The 21,459-nt window shown below is 43.5% G+C and overlaps 2 protein-coding genes across 3 annotated transcripts in view; one reads left to right on the top strand and one right to left on the bottom strand.

Annotated features, from left to right (window-relative positions):
• LOC129859945 (receptor tyrosine-protein kinase erbB-4-like) overlaps positions 1 to 21,459 on the top strand; it is a 600,299-nt gene that overhangs the window by 121,913 nt on the left and 456,927 nt on the right. The window lies entirely within an intron of this gene.
• The window catches only part of LOC129860227 (receptor tyrosine-protein kinase erbB-4-like), a 155,327-nt gene that overhangs the window by 115,825 nt on the left and 18,043 nt on the right, over positions 1 to 21,459 (bottom strand). The window contains exon 2 of the mRNA XM_055930610.1: positions 13,772 to 13,961. Within this exon, the coding sequence (XP_055786585.1) occupies positions 13,772 to 13,961 (190 nt within the window). The remainder of the gene's footprint in view (positions 1 to 13,771; positions 13,962 to 21,459) is intronic.

The following is a 21,459-nucleotide window of genomic DNA, read 5'->3' as shown; positions in this document are numbered from 1 at the left end:
AAGTATCTGCCGTCCGACCAACAGAATAACACAGTGTCTCTGTAACAAACAATCCACTTACAGTACAAAGTAAAATATCAACATTCAAAGGTCTTTATGAACTAGAATCCGGAACATGGTCATTTAAATGTCATTCACACAGTAACATTCATTTGGTCAATAAACCTTTTCATCAGTCTTCACTCCTCCAACGGTGGAGGAGGGAACGTCCCTCCCCAGGAGAAAGCCACAGATAAGGTGTGATAGATGGTCAGCCAATCAAATAATGTCATAAATGGTGATTGAGTCATGACGCTGGGCCTCAGCGCCTGCCAGTCACCAGTATCAACTTCTATCCTTCTTCCACTACACAGACTCCTGCCAAGCATGACGCTGGGCCTCAGCGCCTGCCAGTCACCAGTATCAACTTCTATCCTTCTTCCACTACACAGACTCCTGCCAAGCATGACGCTGGGCCTCAGCGCCTGCCAGTCACCAGTATCAACTTCTATCCTTCTTCCACTACACAGACTCCTGCCAAGCATGACGCTGGGCCTCAGCGCCTGCCAGTCACCAGTATCAACTTCTATCCTTCTTCCACTACACAGACTCCTGCCAAGCATGACGCTGGGCCTCAGCGCCTGCCAGTCACCAGTATCAACTTCTATCCTTCTTCCACTACACAGACTCCTGCCAAGCATGACGCTGGGCCTCAGCGCCTGCCAGTCACCAGTATCAACTTCTATCCTTCTTCCACTACACAGACTCCTGCCAAGCATGACGCTGGGCCTCAGCGCCTGCCAGTCACCAGTATCAACTTCTATCCTTCTTCCACTACACAGACTCCTGCCAAGCATGACGCTGGGCCTCAGCGCCTGCCAGTCACCAGTATCAACTTCTATCCTTCTTCCACTACACAGACTCCTGCCAAGCATGACGCTGGGCCTCAGCGCCTGCCAGTCACCAGTATCAACTTCTATCCTTCTTCCACTACACAGACTCCTGCCAAGCATGACGCTGGGCCTCAGCGCCTGCCAGTCACCAGTATCAACTTCTATCCTTCTTCCACTACACAGACTCCTGCCAAGCATGACGCTGGGCCTCAGCGCCTGCCAGTCACCAGTATCAACTTCTATCCTTCTTCCACTACACAGACTCCTGCCAAGCATGACGCTGGGCCTCAGCGCCTGCCAGTCACCAGTATCAACTTCTATCCTTCTTCCACTACACAGACTCCTGCCAAGCATGACGCTGAACCTCAGCGCCTGCCAGTCACCAGTATCAACTTCTATCCTTCTTTCACTACACAGACTCCTGCCAAGCATGACGCTGGGCCTCAGCGCCTGCCAGTCACCAGTATCAACTTCTATCCTTCTTCCACTACACAGACTCCTGCCAAGCATGACGCTGGGCCTCAGCGCCTGCCAGTCACCAGTATCAACTTCTATCCTTCTTCCACTACACAGACTCCTGCCAAGCATGACGCTGGGCCTCAGCGCCTGCCAGTCACCAGTATCAACTTCTATCCTTCTTCCACTACACAGACTCCTGCCAAGCATGACGCTGAACCTCAGCGCCTGCCAGTCACCAGTATCAACTTCTATCCTTCTTTCACTACACAGACTCCTGCCAAGCATGACGCTGGGCCTCAGCGCCTGCCAGTCACCAGTATCAACTTCTATCCTTCTTCCACTACACAGACTCCTGCCAAGCATGACGCTGGGCCTCAGCGCCTGCCAGTCACCAGTATCAACTTCTATCCTTCTTCCACTACACAGACTCCTGCCAAGCTTGGCATCTCTGTTGGCATGGCATCTCTGTTGGTATGGCATCTCTGTAGAAATCCACATTAAAACACTTCCACTATACCCAACCATTCGACATATTTGTTCCAGCACAGCTCTAAATTCTAATATCCCTTTTCAACATGTACAAAAGTTCCAGAGGGCTTCACCAAACCAAATCCTTGGTCAGCTAAAGAAAGCATGGCAAATCAGTTAAGAAAAAAGCAGTCGGAGAAATTCGGAAGCGTGCATGGACATCTGTAAAACAGCTGCATCAAAGTGCAAGTTAACTTCTTTCGTGATTGGTGTCCATGGGACGGTTGAGCTAACGTAGGCTAATGCGATTAGCATGAGGTTGTAAGTAACCAGAACATTTCCCAGGACATGGACATATTTGCTATTGGCAGAAAGCTTAAATTCTTGTTATTAATCTAACTGCACTGTCCAATGTACAGTAGCTATTACAGTGAAATAATACCATAGTATTGTTTGAGGAGAGTGCACGATTTTGAACATGAAACGTTATTAATAAACAAATTAGGCACATTTGGGCAGTCTTGATTAAAAAAATTGAACAGAAATACAATAGTTCATTGGATCAGTCAAACTTTGCACATACACTGATGCCATCTAGTGGCCAAAATCTAAATTGCACCTGGGCTGGAATAATACTTTATGGCCTTTCTCTTGCATTTCAAAATGATGGTACAGAAAAATACAAAAGAACAGTTGGTTTTTTCTTTGTATTATCTTTTACCAGGTCTATTGTGTTATATTTTACTACATTCCTTTCATATTTCCACAAACTTCAAAGTGTTTCCTTTGAAATGGTATTAAGAATACGCATATCCTTGCTTCAGAGCCTGAGCTACAGGCAGTTAGATTTGGGTATGTCAATTGAGGCAAACATTGAAAAAAAGGGGCTAATCCTTTTAAAGTTACTGCAACGACTGACTGAAGGGTGCAGATATTAGAGCCCAACTTCAATGTGAACCAAATGTATGACAAGTCTAATAAAGACGGTGGGGCCGAAACTGTTGTTTAAGTAGCTTTCACTGCAGAGGAACAGGACTCAAAGCAACTCGGGAGCAAATCTGGGGGTAAAGAAATCTTCTGAACTCTTCCCAACTCTTCTGAACTCCCAAACGAGTAGGGTTTCTTTGCCCTCAGTGACTGGCAGGTGTAACCTTATAAAAGGCTGTATAATAGTAGATACGAGTTATAGTATAGCATGGTACCACTGTGTAACCTACTGACAGCACTAATAACCCTTCCAATCACTCAGTTCCCTGTAGGCATCTTCCCACAATTACTAGACAGTCTGAGGATTTAGTGCGTTGTTCTTGATTTAGTGTGTTGTTCTAGATTTAGTGTGTTGTTCCTGTCACGACTTCAACCGAGGCAGGCTCTCCTTCCCGTTCGGGTGGTGCTCGGCGGTCGTCGTCACCGGCCTATTAGCTGCCACGGACTCTTTTTCCTCCCCCTCCTTATGTGTTTATTTGTATCACCTGGTTTGAGGTAATTGGCAATTAGTGTGGCTTTATTAGTCAGCCAGCCCATACGCTTCTTTGTGCGAGATTGTTCGTCTGTAGCTTTGGATTTCGGGAGTGGTTATTTGTATTGTGTACTGGGTTTGTCTCCCGTGTTTGTAGACAGGTGTTTATGACACCCAGTAAGTCCGTGTTGGACATTTTGGTTTGCCGGTTGGGCTTTAAAGATCACCGTATTGAAACTCTGCTGTTCCTGCGTCTGATTTCACACCCCCCGACACCCAGGTCGTTACAGTTCCTGAATTAGTGTGTTGTTCTAGATTTAGTGCGTTGTTCTAGATTTAGTGTGTTGTTCTAGATTTAGTGTGTTGTTCTAGATTTAGTGTGTTGTTCTAGATTTAGTTCATTGTTCTTGATTTAGTGTGTTGTTCTTGATTTAGTGCGTTGTTCTTGATTTAGTGTGTTCTAGATTTAGTGTGTTGTTCCTGAATTAGTGCGTTGTTCTAGATTTAGTGTGTTGTTCTAGATTTAGTGTGTTGTTCTTGATTTAGTGTGTTGTTCTTGATTTAGTGCGTTGTTCTTGATTTAGTGTGTTCTAGATTTAGTGTGTTGTTCCTGAATTAGTGCGTTGTTCTAGATTTAGTGCGTTGTTCTAGATTTAGTGTGTTGTTCTTGATTTAGTGCGTTGTTCTTGATTTAGTGTGTTGTTCTAGATTTAGTGTGTTGTTCCTGAATTAGTGCGTTGTTCTAGATTTAGTGTGTTGTTCTAGATTTAGTGTGTTGTTCTAGATTTAGTGTGTTGTTCTAGATTTAGTGTGTTGTTCTTGATTTAGTGTGTTCTAGATTTTGTGTGTTGTTCTAGATTTTGTGTGTTCTAGATTTAGTGCGTTGTTCTAGATTTAGTGCGTTGTTCTTGATTTAGTGCGTTATTCTAGATTTAGTGTGTTGTTCTAGATTTAGTGTGTTGTTCTAGATTTAGTGCGTTGTTCTTGATTTAGTGTGTTGTTCCTGAATTAGTGCGTTGTTCTAGATTTAGTGCGTTGTTCTTGATTTAGTGCGTTGTTCTTGATTTAGTGCGTTGTTCTAGATTTAGTGTGTTGTTCCTGATTTAGTGCGTTGTTCTTGATTTAGTGCGTTGTTCTAGATTTAGTGCGTTGTTCCTGATTTAGTGCGTTGTTCTAGATTTAGTGCGTTGTTCTAGATTTAGTGTGTTGTTCCTGAATTAGTGCGTTGTTCTAGATTTAGTGTGTTGTTTTAGATTTAGTGGGTTGTTCTAGATTTAGTGTGTTGTTCTTGATTTAGTGTGTTGTTCTAGATTTAGTGTGTTGTTCCTGAATTAGTGTGTTGTTCTAGATTTAGTGTGTTGTTCTAGATTTAGTGTGTTGTTCTAGATTTAGTGCGTTGTTCTAGATTTAGTGTGTTCTAGATTTTGTGTGTTGTTCTAGATTTAGTGTGTTGTTCTTGATTTAGTGTGTTGTTCTAGATTTAGTGTGTTGTTCCTGAATTAGTGCGTTGTTCTAGATTTAGTGTGTTGTTCTAGATTTAGTGTGTTGTTCTAGATTTAGTGCGTTGTTCCAGAATTAGTGCGTTGTTCTAGATTTAGTGTGTTCTAGATTTAGTGTGTTGTTCTTGATTTAGTGTGTTGTTCTTGATTTAGTGTGTTCTAGATTTAGTGTGTTGTTCTAGATTTAGTGTGTTGTTCCTGAATTAGTGCGTTGTTCTAGATTTAGTGTGTTGTTCTAGATTTAGTGCGTTGTTCTTGATTTAGTGCGTTGTTCCTGAATTAGTGCGTTGTTCTAGATTTAGTGCGTTGTTCTTGATTCAGTCTGTTCTAGATTTTGTGTGTTGTTCTAGATTTAGTGTGTTGTTCTTGATTTAGTGCGTTGTTCTTGATTTAGTGCGTTGTTCCTGAATTAGTGCGTTGTTCTAGATTTAGTGCGTTGTTCTTGATTTAGTGTGTTGTTCTAGATTTAGTGCGTTGTTCTAGATTTAGTGCGTTCTTGATTTAATTCATTGTTCTTGATTCAGTGCGTTGTTCTTTATTTAGTGCGTTCTTGATTTAGTGTGTTGTTCTTGATTTAGTGTGTTGTTCTTGATTTAGTGTGTTGTTCTTGATTTAGTGTGTTGTTCTTGATTTAGTGTGTTCTTGATTTAGTGTGTTGTTCTTGATTTAGTGTGTTGTTCTTGATTTAGTGTGTTGTTCTTGATTTAGTGTGTTGTTCTTGATTTAGTGCGTTGTTCTTGATTTAGTGTGTTCTTGATTTAGTGCGTTCTTGATTTAGTGTGTTGTTCTTGATTTAGTGTGTTGTTCTTGATTTAGTGGGTTGTTCTTGATTTAGTGTGTTGTTCTAGATTTAGTGCGTTGTTCTTGATTTAGTGTGTTGTTCTTGATTTAGTGTGTTGTTCTTGATTTAGTGTGTTGTTCTTGATTTAGTGCGTTGTTCTTGATTTAGTGCGTTGTTCTAGATTTAGTGTGTTGTTCTTGATTTAGTGTGTTGTTCTTGATTTAGTGTGTTGTTCTAGATTTAGTGTGTTGTTCTAGATTTAGTGTGTTGTTCTTGATTTAGTGTGTTTTTCTTGATTTAGTGCGTTCTTGATTTAGTGTGTTGTTCCTGAATTAGTGCGTTGTTCTAGATTTAGTGTGTTGTTCTAGATTTAGTGTGTTGTTCTAGATTTAGTGCGTTGTTCTAGATTTAGTGTGTTCTAGATTTTGTGTGTTGTTCTAGATTTTGTGTGTTGTTCTTGATTTAGTGTGTTGTTCTAGATTTAGTGTGTTGTTCCTGAATTAGTGCGTTGTTCTAGATTTAGTGTGTTGTTCTAGATTTAGTGTGTTGTTCTAGATTTAGTGCGTTGTTCCTGAATTAGTGCGTTGTTCTAGATTTAGTGTGTTGTTCTAGATTTAGTGTGTTGTTCTTGATTTAGTGTGTTGTTCTTGATTTAGTGTGTTGTTCTAGATTTAGTGTGTTGTTCTAGATTTAGTGTGTTGTTCCTGAATTAGTGCGTTGTTCTAGATTTAGTGTTTTGTTCTAGATTTAGTGTGTTGTTCTAGATTTAGTGCATTGTTCTAGATTTAGTCTGTTCTAGATTTTGTGTGTTGTTCTAGATTTAGTGTGTTGTTCTTGATTTAGTGCGTTGTTCTTGATTTAGTGCGTTGTTCCTGAATTAGTGCGTTGTTCTAGATTTAGTGCGTTGTTCTTGATTTAGTGTGTTGTTCTAGATTTAGTGCGTTGTTCTTGATTTAGTGTGTTCTTGATTTAGTGCGTTCTTGATTTAGTGTGTTGTTCTTGATTTAGTGTGTTGTTCTTGATTTAGTGTGTTGTTCTTGATTTAGTGTGTTGTTCTTGATTTAGTGCGTTGTTCTTGATTTAGTGTGTTCTTGATTTAGTGCGTTCTTGATTTAGTGTGTTGTTCTTGATTTAGTGTGTTGTTCTTGCTTTAGTGTGTTGTTCTTGATTTAGTGTGTTGTTCTTGATTTAGTGTGTTGTTCTTGATTTAGTGTGTTGTTCTTGATTTAGTGTGTTGTTCTAGATTTAGTGCGTTGTTCTTGATTTAGTGTGTTGTTCTTGATTTAGTGTGTTGTTCTTGATTTAGTGTGTTGTTCTAGATTTAGTGTGTTGTTCTTGATTTAGTGTGTTGTTCTTGATTTAGTGTGTTGTTCTTGATTTAGTGTGTTGTTCTTGATTTAGTGTGTTGTTCTTGATTTAGTGTGTTGTTCTAGATTTAGTGTGTTGTTCTTGATTTAGTGTGTTGTTCTTGATTTAGTGCGTTGTTCTTGATTTAGTGCGTTGTTCTTGATTTAGTGCGTTCTAGATTTAGTGCGTTGTTCTAGATTTAGTGCGTTCTTGATTTAGTTCATTGTTCTTGATTCAGTGCGTTGTTCTTGATTTAGTGCGTTCTTGATTTAGTGTGTTGTTCTTGATTTAGTGTGTTGTTCTTGATTTAGTGTGTTGTTCTTGATTTAGTGTGTTGTTCTTGATTTAGTGTGTTGTTCTAGATTTAGTGTGTTGTTCTTGATTTAGTGCGTTGTTCTTGATTTAGTGTGTTGTTCTTGATTTAGTGTGTTGTTCTTGATTTAGTGTGTTGTTCTAGATTTAGTGTGTTGTTCTTGATTTAGTGTGTTGTTCTTGATTTAGTGTGTTGTTCTTGATTTAGTGTGTTGTTCTTGATTTAGTGTGTTGTTCTTGATTTAGTGTGTTGTTCTAGATTTAGTGTGTTGTTCTTGATTTAGTGTGTTGTTCTTGATTTAGTGCGTTGTTCTTGATTTAGTGCGTTGTTCTTGATTTAGTGCGTTCTAGATTTAGTGCGTTGTTCTAGATTTAGTGCGTTCTTGATTTAGTTCATTGTTCTTGATTCAGTGCGTTGTTCTTGATTTAGTGCGTTCTTGATTTAGTGTGTTGTTCTTGATTTAGTGTGTTGTTCTTGATTTAGTGTGTTGTTCTTGATTTAGTGTGTTGTTCTTGATTTAGTGTGTTGTTCTAGATTTAGTGTGTTGTTCTTGATTTAGTGCGTTGTTCTTGATTTAGTGCGTTCTAGATTTAGTGTGTTGTTCTAGATTTAGTGCGTTGTTCTTGATTTAGTGCGTTGCTCTTGATTTAGTGCGTTGTTCCTGAATTAGTGCGTTGTTCTAGATTTAGTGCGTTGTTCTTGATTTAGTGCGTTGTTCCTGAATTAGTGCGTTGTTCTAGATTTAGTGCGTTGTTCTTGATTTAGTGCGTTGTTCTAGATTTAGTGTGTTGTTCCTGATTTAGTGCGTTGTTCTAGATTTAGTGCGTTGTTCTAGATTTAGTGCGTTGTTCTTGATTTAGTGTGTTGTTCCTGAATTAGTGCGTTGTTCTAGATTTAGTGTGTTGTTCTAGATTTAGTGTGTTGTTCTAGATTTAGTGCGTTGTTCTTGATTTAGTGTGTTGTTCCTGAATTAGTGCGTTGTTCTTGATTTAGTGCGTTGTTCTTGATTTAGTGCGTTGTTCTAGATTTAGTGTGTTGTTCCTGATTTAGTGCGTTGTTCTAGATTTAGTGCGTTGTTCTAGATTTAGTGCGTTGTTCTTGATTTAGTGTGTTGTTCCTGAATTAGTGCGTTGTTCTTGATTTAGTGCGTTGTTCTTGATTTAGTGCGTTGTTCTAGATTTAGTGTGTTGTTCCTGATTTAGTGCGTTGTTCTAGATTTAGTGCGTTGTTCTAGATTTAGTGCGTTGTTCTAGATTTAGTGTGTTGTTCCTGAATTAGTGCGTTGTTCTAGATTTAGTGTGTTGTTTTAGATTTAGTGGGTTGTTCTAGATTTAGTACGTTGTTCATGAATTAGTGCGTTGTTCTAGATTTATTGTGTTCTAGATTTAGTGTGTTGTTCTTGATTTAGTGTGTTGTTCTAGATTTAGTGTGTTGTTCTAGATTTAGTGCGTTGTTCCTGAATTAGTGCGTTGTTCTAGATTTAGTGTGTTGTTCTAGATTTAGTGTGTTGTTCTTGATTTAGTGCGTTGTTCTTGATTTAGTGTGTTGTTCTAGATTTAGTGTGTTGTTCTAGATTTAGTGTGTTGTTCCTGAATTAGTGCGTTGTTCTAGATTTAGTGTGTTGTTCTAGATTTAGTGTGTTGTTCTAGATTTAGTGTGTTGTTCTTGATTTAGTGCGTTGTTCTTGATTTAGTGCGTTGTTCCTGAATTAGTGCGTTGTTCTAGATTTAGTGCGTTGTTCTTGATTTAGTGTGTTGTTCTAGATTTAGTGCGTTGTTCTAGATTTAGTGCGTTCTTGATTTAGTTCATTGTTCTTGATTCAGTGCGTTGTTCTTTATTTAGTGCGTTCTTGATTTAGTGTGTTGTTCTTGATTTAGTGTGTTGTTCTTGATTTAGTGTGTTGTTCTTGATTTAGTGTGTTGTTCTTGATTTAGTGCGTTCTTGATTTAGTGTGTTGTTCTTGATTTAGTGTGTTGTTCTTGATTTAGTGTGTTGTTCTTGATTTAGTGTGTTGTTCTTGATTTAGTGCGTTGTTCTTGATTTAGTGTGTTCTTGATTTAGTGCGTTCTTGATTTAGTGTGTTGTTCTTGATTTAGTGTGTTGTTCTTGATTTAGTGTGTTGTTCTTGATTTAGTGGGTTGTTCTTGATTTAGTGTGTTGTTCTAGATTTAGTGCGTTGTTCTTGATTTAGTGTGTTGTTCTTGATTTAGTGTGTTGTTCTTGATTTAGTGTGTTGTTCTAGATTTAGTGTGTTGTTCTTGATTTAGTGTGTTGTTCTTGATTTAGTGTGTTGTTCTTGATTTAGTGTGTTGTTCTTGATTTAGTGTGTTGTTCTAGATTTAGTGTGTTGTTCTAGATTTAGTGTGTTGTTCTTGATTTAGTGTGTTGTTCTTGATTTAGTGCGTTGTTCTTGATTTAGTGTGTTGTTCTTGATTTAGTGCGTTCTAGATTTAGTGCGTTGTTCTAGATTTAGTCCGTTCTTGATTTAGTTCATTGTTCTTGATTCAGTGCGTTGTTCTTGATTTAGTGCGTTCTTGATTTAGTGTGTTGTTCTTGATTTAGTGTGTTGTTCTTGATTTAGTGTGTTGTTCTTGATTTAGTGTGTTGTTCTAGATTTAGTGTGTTGTTCTAGATTTAGTGTGTTGTTCTTGATTTAGTGCGTTGTTCTTGATTTAGTGCGTTCTAGATTTAGTGTGTTGTTCTAGATTTAGTGCGTTGTTCTTGATTTAGTGTGTTGTTCCTGAATTAGTGCGTTGTTCTAGATTTAGTGCGTTGTTCTTGATTTAGTGCGTTGTTCTAGATTTAGTGTGTTGTTCCTGAATTAGTGCGTTGTTCTAGATTTAGTGCGTTGTTCTTGATTTAGTGTGTTGTTCTAGATTTAGTGTGTTGTTCTAGATTTAGTGCGTTGTTCTTGATTTAGTGTGTTGTTCCTGAATTAGTGCGTTTTTCTTGATTTAGTGCGTTGTTCTTGATTTAGTGCGTTGTTCTAGATTTAGTGTGTTGTTCCTGATTTAGTGCGTTGTTCTAGATTTAGTGCGTTGTTCTAGATTTAGTGCGTTGTTCTTGATTTAGTGTGTTGTTCCTGAATTAGTGCGTTGTTCTTGATTTAGTGCGTTGTTCTTGATTTAGTGCGTTGTTCTAGATTTAGTGTGTTGTTCCTGATTTAGTGCGTTGTTCTAGATTTAGTGCGTTGTTCTAGATTTAGTGCGTTGTTCTAGATTTAGTGTGTTGTTCCTGAATTAGTGCGTTGTTCTAGATTTAGTGTGTTGTTTTAGATTTAGTGGGTTGTTCTAGATTTAGTACGTTGTTCATGAATTAGTGCGTTGTTCTAGATTTATTGTGTTCTAGATTTAGTGTGTTGTTCTTGATTTAGTGTGTTGTTCTAGATTTAGTGTGTTGTTCTAGATTTAGTGTGTTGTTCCTGAATTAGTGCGTTGTTCTAGATTTAGTGTGTTGTTCTAGATTTAGTGTGTTGTTCTAGATTTAGTGCGTTGTTCTAGATTTAGTGTGTTCTAGATTTTGTGTGTTGTTCTAGATTTAGTGTGTTGTTCTTGATTTAGTGTGTTGTTCTAGATTTAGTGTGTTGTTCCTGAATTAGTGCGTTGTTCTAGATTTAGTGTGTTGTTCTAGATTTAGTGTGTTGTTCTAGATTTAGTGCGTTGTTCCTGAATTAGTGCGTTGTTCTAGATTTAGTGTGTTGTTCTAGATTTAGTGTGTTGTTCTTGATTTAGTGCGTTGTTCTTGATTTAGTGTGTTGTTCTAGATTTAGTGTGTTGTTCTAGATTTAGTGTGTTGTTCCTGAATTAGTGCGTTGTTCTAGATCTAGTGTGTTGTTCTAGATTTAGTGTGTTGTTCTAGATTTAGTGTGTTGTTCTTGATTTAGTGCGTTGTTCTTGATTTAGTGTGTTGTTCCTGAATTAGTGCGTTGTTCTAGATTTAGTGCGTTGTTCTTGATTTAGTGTGTTGTTCTAGATTTAGTGCGTTGTTCTAGATTTAGTGCGTTCTTGATTTAGTTCATTGTTCTTGATTCAGTGCGTTGTTCTTTATTTAGTGCGTTCTTGATTTAGTGTGTTGTTCTTGATTTAGTGTGTTGTTCTTGATTTAGTGCGTTCTTGATTTAGTGTGTTGTTCTTGATTTAGTGTGTTGTTCTTGATTTAGTGTGTTGTTCTTGATTTAGTGTGTTGTTCTTGATTTAGTGCGTTGTTCTTGATTTAGTGCGTTGTTCTTGATTTAGTGCGTTCTTGATTTAGTGCGTTCTTGATTTAGTGTGTTGTTCTTGATTTAGTGGGTTGTTCTTGATTTAGTGTGTTGTTCTAGATTTAGTGCGTTGTTCTTGATTTAGTGTGTTGTTCTTGATTTAGTGTGTTGTTCTTGATTTAGTGTGTTGTTCTAGATTTAGTGTGTTGTTCTTGATTTAGTGTGTTGTTCTTGATTTAGTGTGTTGTTCTTGATTTAGTGCGTTGTTCTTGATTTAGTGCGTTGTTCTTGATTTAGTGCGTTGTTCTTGATTTAGTGTGTTCTTGATTTAGTGCGTTGTTCTTGATTTAGTGTGTTGTTCTAGATTTAGTGTGTTGTTCTTGATTTAGTGTGTTGTTCTTGATTTAGTGCGTTGTTCTTGATTTAGTGCGTTGTTCTTGATTTAGTGCGTTCTAGATTTAGTGCGTTCTAGATTTAGTGCGTTCTTGATTTAGTTCATTGTTCTTGATTCAGTGCGTTGTTCTTGATTTAGTGCGTTCTTGATTTAGTGTGTTGTTCTTGATTTAGTGTGTTCTTGATTTAGTGTGTTGTTCTTGATTTAGTGTGTTGTTCTAGATTTAGTGCGTTGTTCTTGATTTAGTGCGTTGTTCTTGATTTAGTGCGTTCTAGATTTAGTGTGTTGTTCTAGATTTAGTGTGTTGTTCTAGATTTAGTGTGTTGTTCTTGATTTAGTGTGTTGTTCTTGATTTAGTGTGTTGTTCTTGATTTAGTGTGTTCTAGATTTAGTGTGTTGTTCTTGATTTAGTGTGTTGTTCTAGATTTAGTGTGTTGTTCTTGATTTAGTGTGTTGTTCTTGATTTAGTTTGTTGTTCTTGATTTAGTGCGTTGTTCTTGATTTAGTGCGTTCTAGATTTAGTGTGTTGTTCTAGATTTAGTGTGTTGTTCTTGATTTAGTGTGTTGTTCTTGATTTAGTGTGTTGTTCTAGATTTAGTGTGTTGTTCTTGATTTAGTGTGTTGTTCTTGATTTAGTGTGTTGTTCTTGATTTAGTGCGTTGTTCTTGATTTAGTGCGTTGTTCTTGATTTAGTGCGTTCTAGATTTAGTGTGTTGTTCTAGATTTAGTGCATTGATCTTGATTTAGTGAAAGAAGGAAGGGATGGCGGGATGGGTGTGAATGTCAGAAGTTCAATTGAATCATAGTAATTATCATCGTCATTATCATCATTGTCATAGTCATAACCATCACCACTTCCTGTCCTATCTGGTCTGGCTGTTACCAGAGGGCTCTGAGACACTTCATCAGTAATCATCAGCAAGGCACAGGAGAGAGAGGAGGGCCGGTTCAACCAGGATATCAACATGCATGACAACCGTCTCTAAGGGAATATTTCCTGTCAAGTTAGCCGAGAGGAACTTTTCTTCCGGCGCTGCCCCAGTTAATGTTCCTAAAGTTTTGACCGTGTTTCTCTCTCGTTTTATGAATGAGTTGAATCAAACCCCTCAATAACATCCGTTCAGACAACAGAAAACAATCTATGATATTTGAAATTTTTTATAATCTCAAGTGGTCAGCTCTGATAGGATGCGAAAACGTTTCTCGTCCGTCATCCTCTGCCAGTTTCCCCGGAAACGCGAGGCGTCAGTGTACTATTGGTGGCTCTACGGGTCAGGTGGTACTTAGTGGCATAGTGTGATATCATTAACCCCACTACCATCTTTGCCATGTCACACCGCCATCAACCCCGTCACCCTGGGGACCGGTGCGGCCATAAAAGCGGGCGTCTCCACGGCAACAGCGTACCTCCAGATATCCCTTATCAACCCCCCAGATGCCTAATTGTTGCGCTAATGATGCAATGCCTGATGGAACTGTTTATGGTTTTCATTTTCCCTGACGCTGGAGCGCGGTAATTAGTGGCACACCTCAGATCATTAAACAGCATGGGGGGCCTGGGAGGGTGGGAGGTGGGGGAGAAGGGAGGTGGGCACACCGGGGAGAGAGGAGAGGACCCATGCTGTGCCGAGATAGGCCTAGTAAGGGAGCTTTATGTTCATAAAAATAAAGAAATTGCAAAAAATATTTTTAAAATTATGTTATTCCAGGCCTCCTCGATCCTCACACCGGGTCCTCTCCTCTCTCCCCATGTGCAGCCCGTAGATCATTTTATGCAGCAACAGTTTACCAATGAAAAAAATATGTGCTAAAATATCCACAGTGCTGAAATGAAAAACATTTGATTCATAAACAGCCAAGAGATGAGAAAAGAACACATTATTCATGAGGTTTTCACACTGCAACAGGTGGCTTCATGTCTACCATTTTGACAGACAACAATCCATGGTCTATCAGCAGCGTGCGGTCAAGCTGGACTCACCTTGAGGAAGGAGAGGTTACGGTTACGGTCGATACTGGTGATCTCCAGGTTTCCCATGACCACCTCACAGTTCTCATAATGCTTCTTCAGGGTGCGGTACTGCTGGTCCAGGTCTGACAACGTGCTCAACTTGTTCTCTGTTCCAGGGCAAACTGCAGGGAGAGAGAGAAAGAGATGGATACAAATAAATCTCACAATTCAACTTGTCTACAAAGCGAATTCAATGTCATTCAACAATTACACACTGCAGATCATTAGAGAGGTCTCTTTTGTAAATGTAGGCCGTCATTGTAAATAAGAATTTGTTCTTAACTAACTTGCCTAGTTAAAAAAGGTTACATTTTAAAATTCAAGAGACAGAGAGGCAGAGAGAGACAGAGACACACAAAAACAAAGAGAAAGACACACAAAGAGAGAGAGAGAGAGGGAGAAAGGGGATACAGAAGGAAAGAGAGGTATGAGGAGAAAGTGAAGTAGAGAGAAAGGAGCAGGGGAGAGAGCAGAGATGTTAATGTCACCGTGGAGAGAGAGAAAGGAGCAGGGGGAGAGAGCAGAGATGTTAATGTCCCCGTGGAGAGAGAGAAAGGAGCAGGGGGGGAGAGCAGAGATGTTAATGTCACCGTGGAGAGAGAGAAAGGAGCAGGGGGAGAGCAGAGATGTTAATGTCACCGTGGAGAGAGAGAAAGGAGCAGGGGGAGAGAGCAGAGAGCAGAGATGTTAATGTCCCCGTGGAGAGAGAGAAAGGAGCAGGGGGGGAGAGCAGAGATGGTAATGTCACCGTGGAGAGAGAGAAAGGAGCAGGGGGGAGAGCAGAGATGTTAATGTCCCTGTGGAGAGAGAGAAAGGAGCAGGGGGGAGAGCAGAGATGTTAATGTCCCTGTGGAGAGAGAGAAAGGAGCAGGGGGGAGAGCAGAGATGTTAATGTCCCCGTGGAGAGAGAGAAAGGAGCAGGGGAGGAGAGCAGAGATGTTAATGTCCCCGTGGAGAGAGAGAAAGGAGCAGGGGGGGAGAGCAGAGATGTTAATGTCCCTGTGGAGAGAGAGAAAGGAGCAGGGGGTGAGAGCAGAGATGTTAATGTCCCCGTGGAGAGAGAGAAAGGAGCAGGGGGGGAGAGCAGAGATGTTAATGTCCCCGTGGAGAGAGAGAAAGGAGCAGGGGGGGAGAGCAGAGATGTTAATGTCCCCGTGGAGAGAGAGAAAGGAGCAGGGGGAGAGAGCAGAGATGTTAATGTCACCGTGGAGAGAGAGAAAGGAGCAGGGGGGAGAGCAGAGATGTAATGTCACCGTGGAGAGAGAGACAAAGGAGCAGGGGGGGAGAGCAGAGATGTTAATGTCACCGTGGAGAGCGCCAGACCTGACCCTTGACAATGACAGAGCTTGGAGAGGTGATAAACACTTGATTCCTCAAAGGTATTGACCTACAGTACCGGCCCTCCACGATCACACAGCCATTTAATGAAATCAATTCTAATGAAGTTCATTGACCTTTACAGGAGGTTTGACTGCTGTCTTCTCATTACCTCTGATATTAAAGGTCTTTGGTAGTATTAGTGGTGGTCGTGCCCATGTGGTGGATGACATCACTGGTAATAATGAAAACCAGCAGTAACAATGAGTGTGTGAGGGTGGAATGGAGCGTGTCCGTGTGTGAGGGTGGAATGGAGTGTGTCCCTGTGTGTGAGTGAATACAGGCATGGTTCCTCTATTATGTCTAACCCCAACTACCACTCCTAGCCCCCTACTCCCTCACCCCAACTACCACTCCTAGCCCCCTACCCCCTCACCCCAACACCACTTCTAGCCCCCTACTCCCTCACCCCAACTACCACTCCTAGCCCCCTACCCCCTCACCCCAAAACCACTCCTAGCCCCCTACTCCCTCACCCCAACTACCACTCCTAGCCCCCTACCCCCTCACCCCAACTACCACTCCTAGCCCCCTACTCCCTCACCCCAACTACCACTCCTATCCCCCTACTCCCTCACCCCAACCACCACTCCTAGCCCCCTACTCCCTCACCCCAACTACCACTCCTCGCCCCCTACTCTCTCACCCCAACTACCACTCCTAGCCCCCTACTCCCTCACCCCAAACACCACTCCTAGCCCCCTACTCCCTCACCCCAACCACCACTCAGCCCCCTAATCCCTCACCCCAACACCACTCATAGCCCCTTACTCCCTCACCCCAAACACCACTCATAGCCCCCTACTCCCTACTCCCTCACCCCAAACACCACTCATAGCCCCTTACTCCCTCACCCCAAACACCACTCATTGCCCCCTACTCCCTCACCCCCAACACCACTCCTAGCCCCCTACTCCCTACTCCCTCACCCCAACTACCACTCCTAGCCCCCTACTTCCTCACCCCAGCACCACTTCTAGCCCCCTACTCCCTCACCCCAACTACCACTCCTAGCCCCCTACTCCCTCACCCCAACCACCACCCCTAGCCCCCTACTCCCTCACCCCAACCACCACTCCTAGCCCCCTACTCCCTCACCCCAAACACCACTCCTAGCCCCCTACTCCCTCACCCCAAACACCACTCATAGCCCCCTACTCCCTCACCCCAAACACCACTCATAGCCCCCTACTCCCTCACCCCAAACACCACTCCTAGCCCCCTACTCCCTCACCCCAACCACCACCCCTAGCCCCCTACTCCCTCACCCCAACCACCACTCCTAGCCCCCTACTCCCTCACCCCAAACACCACTCCTAGCCCCCTACTCCCTCACCCCAAACACCACTCATAGCCCCCTACTCCCTCACCCCAAACACCACTCATAGCCCCCTACTCCCTCACCCCAAACACCACTCATAGCCCCCTACTCCCTCACCCCAAACACCACTCCTAGCCCCCTACTCCCTCACCCCAACCACCACCCCTAGCCCCCTACTCCCTCACCCCAACCACCACTCCTAGCCCCCTACTCCCTCACCCCAAACACCACTCCTAGCCCCCTACTCCCTCACCCCAAACACCACTCATAGCCCCCTACTCCCTCACCCCAAACACCACTCATAGCCCCCTACTCCCTCACCCCAAACACCACTCCTAGCCCCCTACTCCCTCACCCCAACCACCACTCATAGCCCCCTAATCCCTCACCCCAACACCACTCATAGCCCCTTACTCCCTCACCCCAAACACCACTCATAGCCCCCTACTCCCTACTCCCTCACCCCAAACACCACTCATAGCCCCTTACTCCCTCACCCCAAACACCACTCATTGCCCCCTACTCCCTCACCCCCAACACCACTCCTAGCCCCCTACTCCCTACTCCCTCACCCCAACTACCACTCCTAGCCCCCTACTTCCTCACCCCAGCACCACTTCTAGCCCCCTACTCCCTCACCCCAACTACCACTCCTAGCCCCCTACTCCCTCACCCCAACCACCACTCCTAGCCCCCTACTCCCTCACCCCAACCACCACTCCTAGCCCCCTACTCCCTCACCCCAAACACCACTCCTAGCCCCCTACTCCCTCACCCCAAACACCACTCATAGCCCCCTACTCCCTCACCCCAAACACCACTCATAGCCCCCTACTCCCTCACCCCAAACACCACTCCTAGCCCCCTACTCCCTCACCCCAACCACCACCCCTAGCCCCCTACTCCCTCACCCCAACCACCACTCCTAGCCCCCTACTCCCTCACCCCAAACACCACTCCTAGCCCCCTACTCCCTCACCCCAAACACCACTCATAGCCCCCTACTCCCTCACCCCAAACACCACTCATAGCCCCCTACTCCCTCACCCCAAACACCACTCATAGCCCCCTACTCCCTCACCCCAAACACCACTCCTAGCCCCCTAGTCCCTCACCCCAACCACCACCCCTAGCCCCCTACTCCCTCACCCCAACCACCACTCCTAGCCCCCTACTCCCTCACCCCAAACACCACTCCTAGCCCCCTACTCCCTCACCCCAAACACCACTCATAGCCCCCTACTCCCTCACCCCAAACACCACTCATAGCCCCCTACTCCCTCACCCCAAACACCACTCCTAGCCCCCTACTCCCTCACCCCAACCACCACTCATAGCCCCCTAATCCCTCACCCCAACACCACTCATAGCCCCTTACTCCCTCACCCCAAACACCACTCATAGCCCCCTACTCCCTACTCCCTCACCCCAAACAACACTCATAGCCCCTTACTCCGTCACCCCAAACACCACTCATTTCCCCCTACTCCCTCACCCCCAACACCACTCCTAGCCCCCTACTCCCTACTCCCTCACCCCAACTACCACTCCTAGCCCCCTACTCCCTCACCCCAAACACCACTCCTAGCCCCCTACTCCCTCACCCCAAACACCACTCATAGCCCCCTACTCCCTCACCCCAAACACCACTCATAGCCCCCTACTCCCTCACCCCAAACACCACTCCTAGCCCCCTACTCCCTCACCCCAACCACCAACCCTAGCCCCCTACTCCCTCACCCGAAACACCACTCCTAGCCCCCTACTCCCTCACCCGAAACACCACTCCTAGCCCCCTACTCCCTCACCCGAAACACCACTCCTAGCCCCCTACTCCCTCACCCCAAACACCACTCCTAGCCCCCTACTCCCTACTCCCTCACCCCAAACACCACTCATAGCCCCCTACTCCCTCACCCCAAACACCACTCCTAGCCCCCTACTCCCTCACCCCAACCACCACCCCTAGCCCCCTACTCCCTCACCCCAACCACCACTCCTAGCCCCCTACTCCCTCACCCCAACCACCACTCCTAGCCCCCTATCCCCTCACCCCAACCACCACCCATAGTCCCCTACTCCCTCACCCCAACTATCACTCCAAGCCCCGTACTCCCTCACCCCAACCACCACTCCAAGCCCCCTACTCCCTCACCCCAACTACCACTTCTAGACCCCTACTCCCTCACCCCAACCAACACTTCTAGCACCATATCCCCTCACCCCAACCACCACCCGTAGTCCCCTACTCCCTCACCCCAAACACCACTCCTAGCCCCCTACTCCCTCACCCCAACCACCACCCCTAGCCCCCTACTCCCTCACCCCAACCACCACTCCTAGCCCCCTACTCCCTCACCCCAACCACCACTCCTAGCCCCCTATCCCCTCACCCCAACCACCACCCATAGTCCCCTACTCCCTCACCCCAACTATCACTCCAAGCCCCGTACTCCCTCACCCCAACCACCACTCCAAGCTCCCTACTCCCTCACCCCAACTACCACTCCAAGCCCCCTACTCCCTCACCCCAACCAACACTTCTAGCCCCCTACTCCCTCACCCCAACCACCACTCCAAGCCCCCTACTCCCTCACCCCAACCACCACTCCTAGCCCCCTACTCCCTCCCTGCTGACTCCGATTCCCAGCTGTTATTCCTGGGTAGAGGAGGAGGGTGGCTACCATGGTGCTCCAGAGGTCAACAGGGCCTGACCCATCCCCTTTAGCCCTCTAGTCTCTCCACTGGACCTGACACCTCATTACAAGCACCTATTTCCACCCATCAAACACCTTCTCTGATGAACTGGCAGCTGCCACTACGGCCAAAGGCACTACTGGAGGATGTGTGTGTACGTTTGTACCAGAGAGAGTCATTAACACAGAGAGAAAGTGTTCATTAATTATTTAATTTAACCTTTATTTAACTAGGCAAGTCAGTTAAGAACAAATTCTTATTTACAAAGACGGCCTACACCGGCTAAATCCTATCTCGGACGACGCTGGGCCAATTGTTTGCCGCCCTATGGGACTCCCAATCACGGCCGGTTGTGATACAGCCTGCAACCGAACCATGGTCTGTACTGATTCCTCTAGCACTAAAATGCAGTGCTTTAGAACTCTGGACCACTCGGGAGCCCGAACACAGAGAGAGAGAGTCTTTAACACAGAGAGAGAGAGTCATTAACACATAGAGAGAGAGTCATTCAAACACAGAGAGAGTCATTAACACAGAGATAGAGAGTCATTAACACAGAGAGAGAGAGTCATTAACACAGAGAGAGAGTATTTATCACAGAGAGAGAGTATTTATCACCGAGAGAGAGTCATTAACACAGAGAGAGAGTCATTAACACAGAGAGAGAGTCATTAACACAGAGAGAGAGAGTCATTAACACAGAGAGAGAGTCATTGTCACAGAGAGAGAGTCATTAACACAGAGAGAGAGTCATTAACACACAGAGAGAGTCATTATCACAGAGAGAGAGTCATTAACACAGAGAGAGAGTCATTCAAACAGGGGGAGCCCTTAACATAGAGAGAGAGTCATTAACACAGAGAGAGAGAGTCATTCAAACATAGAGAGAGTCATTTACACAGAGAGAGGGTCATTAACACAGAGAGAGAGTAATTCAAACAGAGAGTGAGAGAGTCATTAACACAGAGAGAGAGAGTCATTAACACAGAGAGAGAGTCATTAACACAGAGAGAGCATATTTAACCCAGAGAGAGAGAGAGAGTCATTCAAATAGAGAGAGAGTCATTTACACCTTATTGAGTTCTGGGTTCTATCTTTCAGTCCCCACTGCTAAACATAAAGACACACATTACAGTAGGTAACATAGAGACCACCATTACAGTAGGTAAACATAGAGACCAACATTACAGGAGGTAACATAGAGACCAACATTACACTAGGTAAACATAGAGACCAACATTACAGTAGGTAACATAGAGACCAACATTACAGTAGGTAACATAGAGACCAACATTACAGTAGGTAAACATAGAGACCAACGTTACAGTGGGCAAACATAAAGACCAACGTTACAGTAGGTAAACAAAGAGACCAACATTACAGTAGGTAAACAAAGAGACCAACATTACAGTAGGTAAACAAAGAGACCAACATTACAGTAGGTAAACAAAGAGACCAACATTACAGTAGGTAAACATAGAGACCAACATTACAGTAGGTAAACAAAGAGACCAACATTACAGTAGGTAAACAAAGAGACCAACATTACAGTAGGTAAACAAAGAGACCAACATTACAGTATGTAAACAAAGAGACCAACATTACAGTAGGTAAACATAGAGACCAACATTACAGTAGGTAAACATAGAGACCAACATTACAGTAGGTAACATAGAGACCAACATTACAGTAGGTAAACAAAGAGACCAACATTACAGTAGGTAACATAGAGACCAACATTACACTAGGTAACATAGAGACCAACGTTACACTAGGTAAACATAGAGACCAACATTACAGTAGGTAACATAGAGACCAACATTACAGTAGGTAACATAGAGACCAACATTACAGTAGGTAAATATAGAGACCAACATTACAGTAGGTAAACAAAGAGACCAACATTACAGTAGGTAAACATAGAGACCAACATTACAGTAGGTAAACATAGAGACCTACATTACAGTAGGTAAACAAAGAGACCAACATTACAGTAGGTAACATAGAGACCAACATTACAGTAGGTAAACATAGAGACCAACATTACAGTAGGCAAACATAGAGACCAACATTACAGTAGGCAAACAAAGAGACCAACATTACAGTAGGCAAACATAGAGACCAACATTACAGTAGGCAAACATAGAGACCAACATTACAGTAGGCAAACATAGAGAGCCCTATGGGCCCTATGGGCCTTGGTCAAAAGTAGTGCACTATAAAGGGAACAGCGTGTCATTTGGGAGGAAGTTATGAGGATGTA

The sequence above is a fragment of the Salvelinus fontinalis genome, chromosome 7, assembly GCF_029448725.1.
Source record: "Salvelinus fontinalis isolate EN_2023a chromosome 7, ASM2944872v1, whole genome shotgun sequence".
Classification (NCBI taxonomy): Eukaryota; Metazoa; Chordata; class Actinopteri; order Salmoniformes; family Salmonidae; genus Salvelinus; species Salvelinus fontinalis.
The sequence above is the reverse complement of the archived record's forward strand: the minus strand, read 5'-3'. Positions and strand labels throughout refer to the sequence as shown.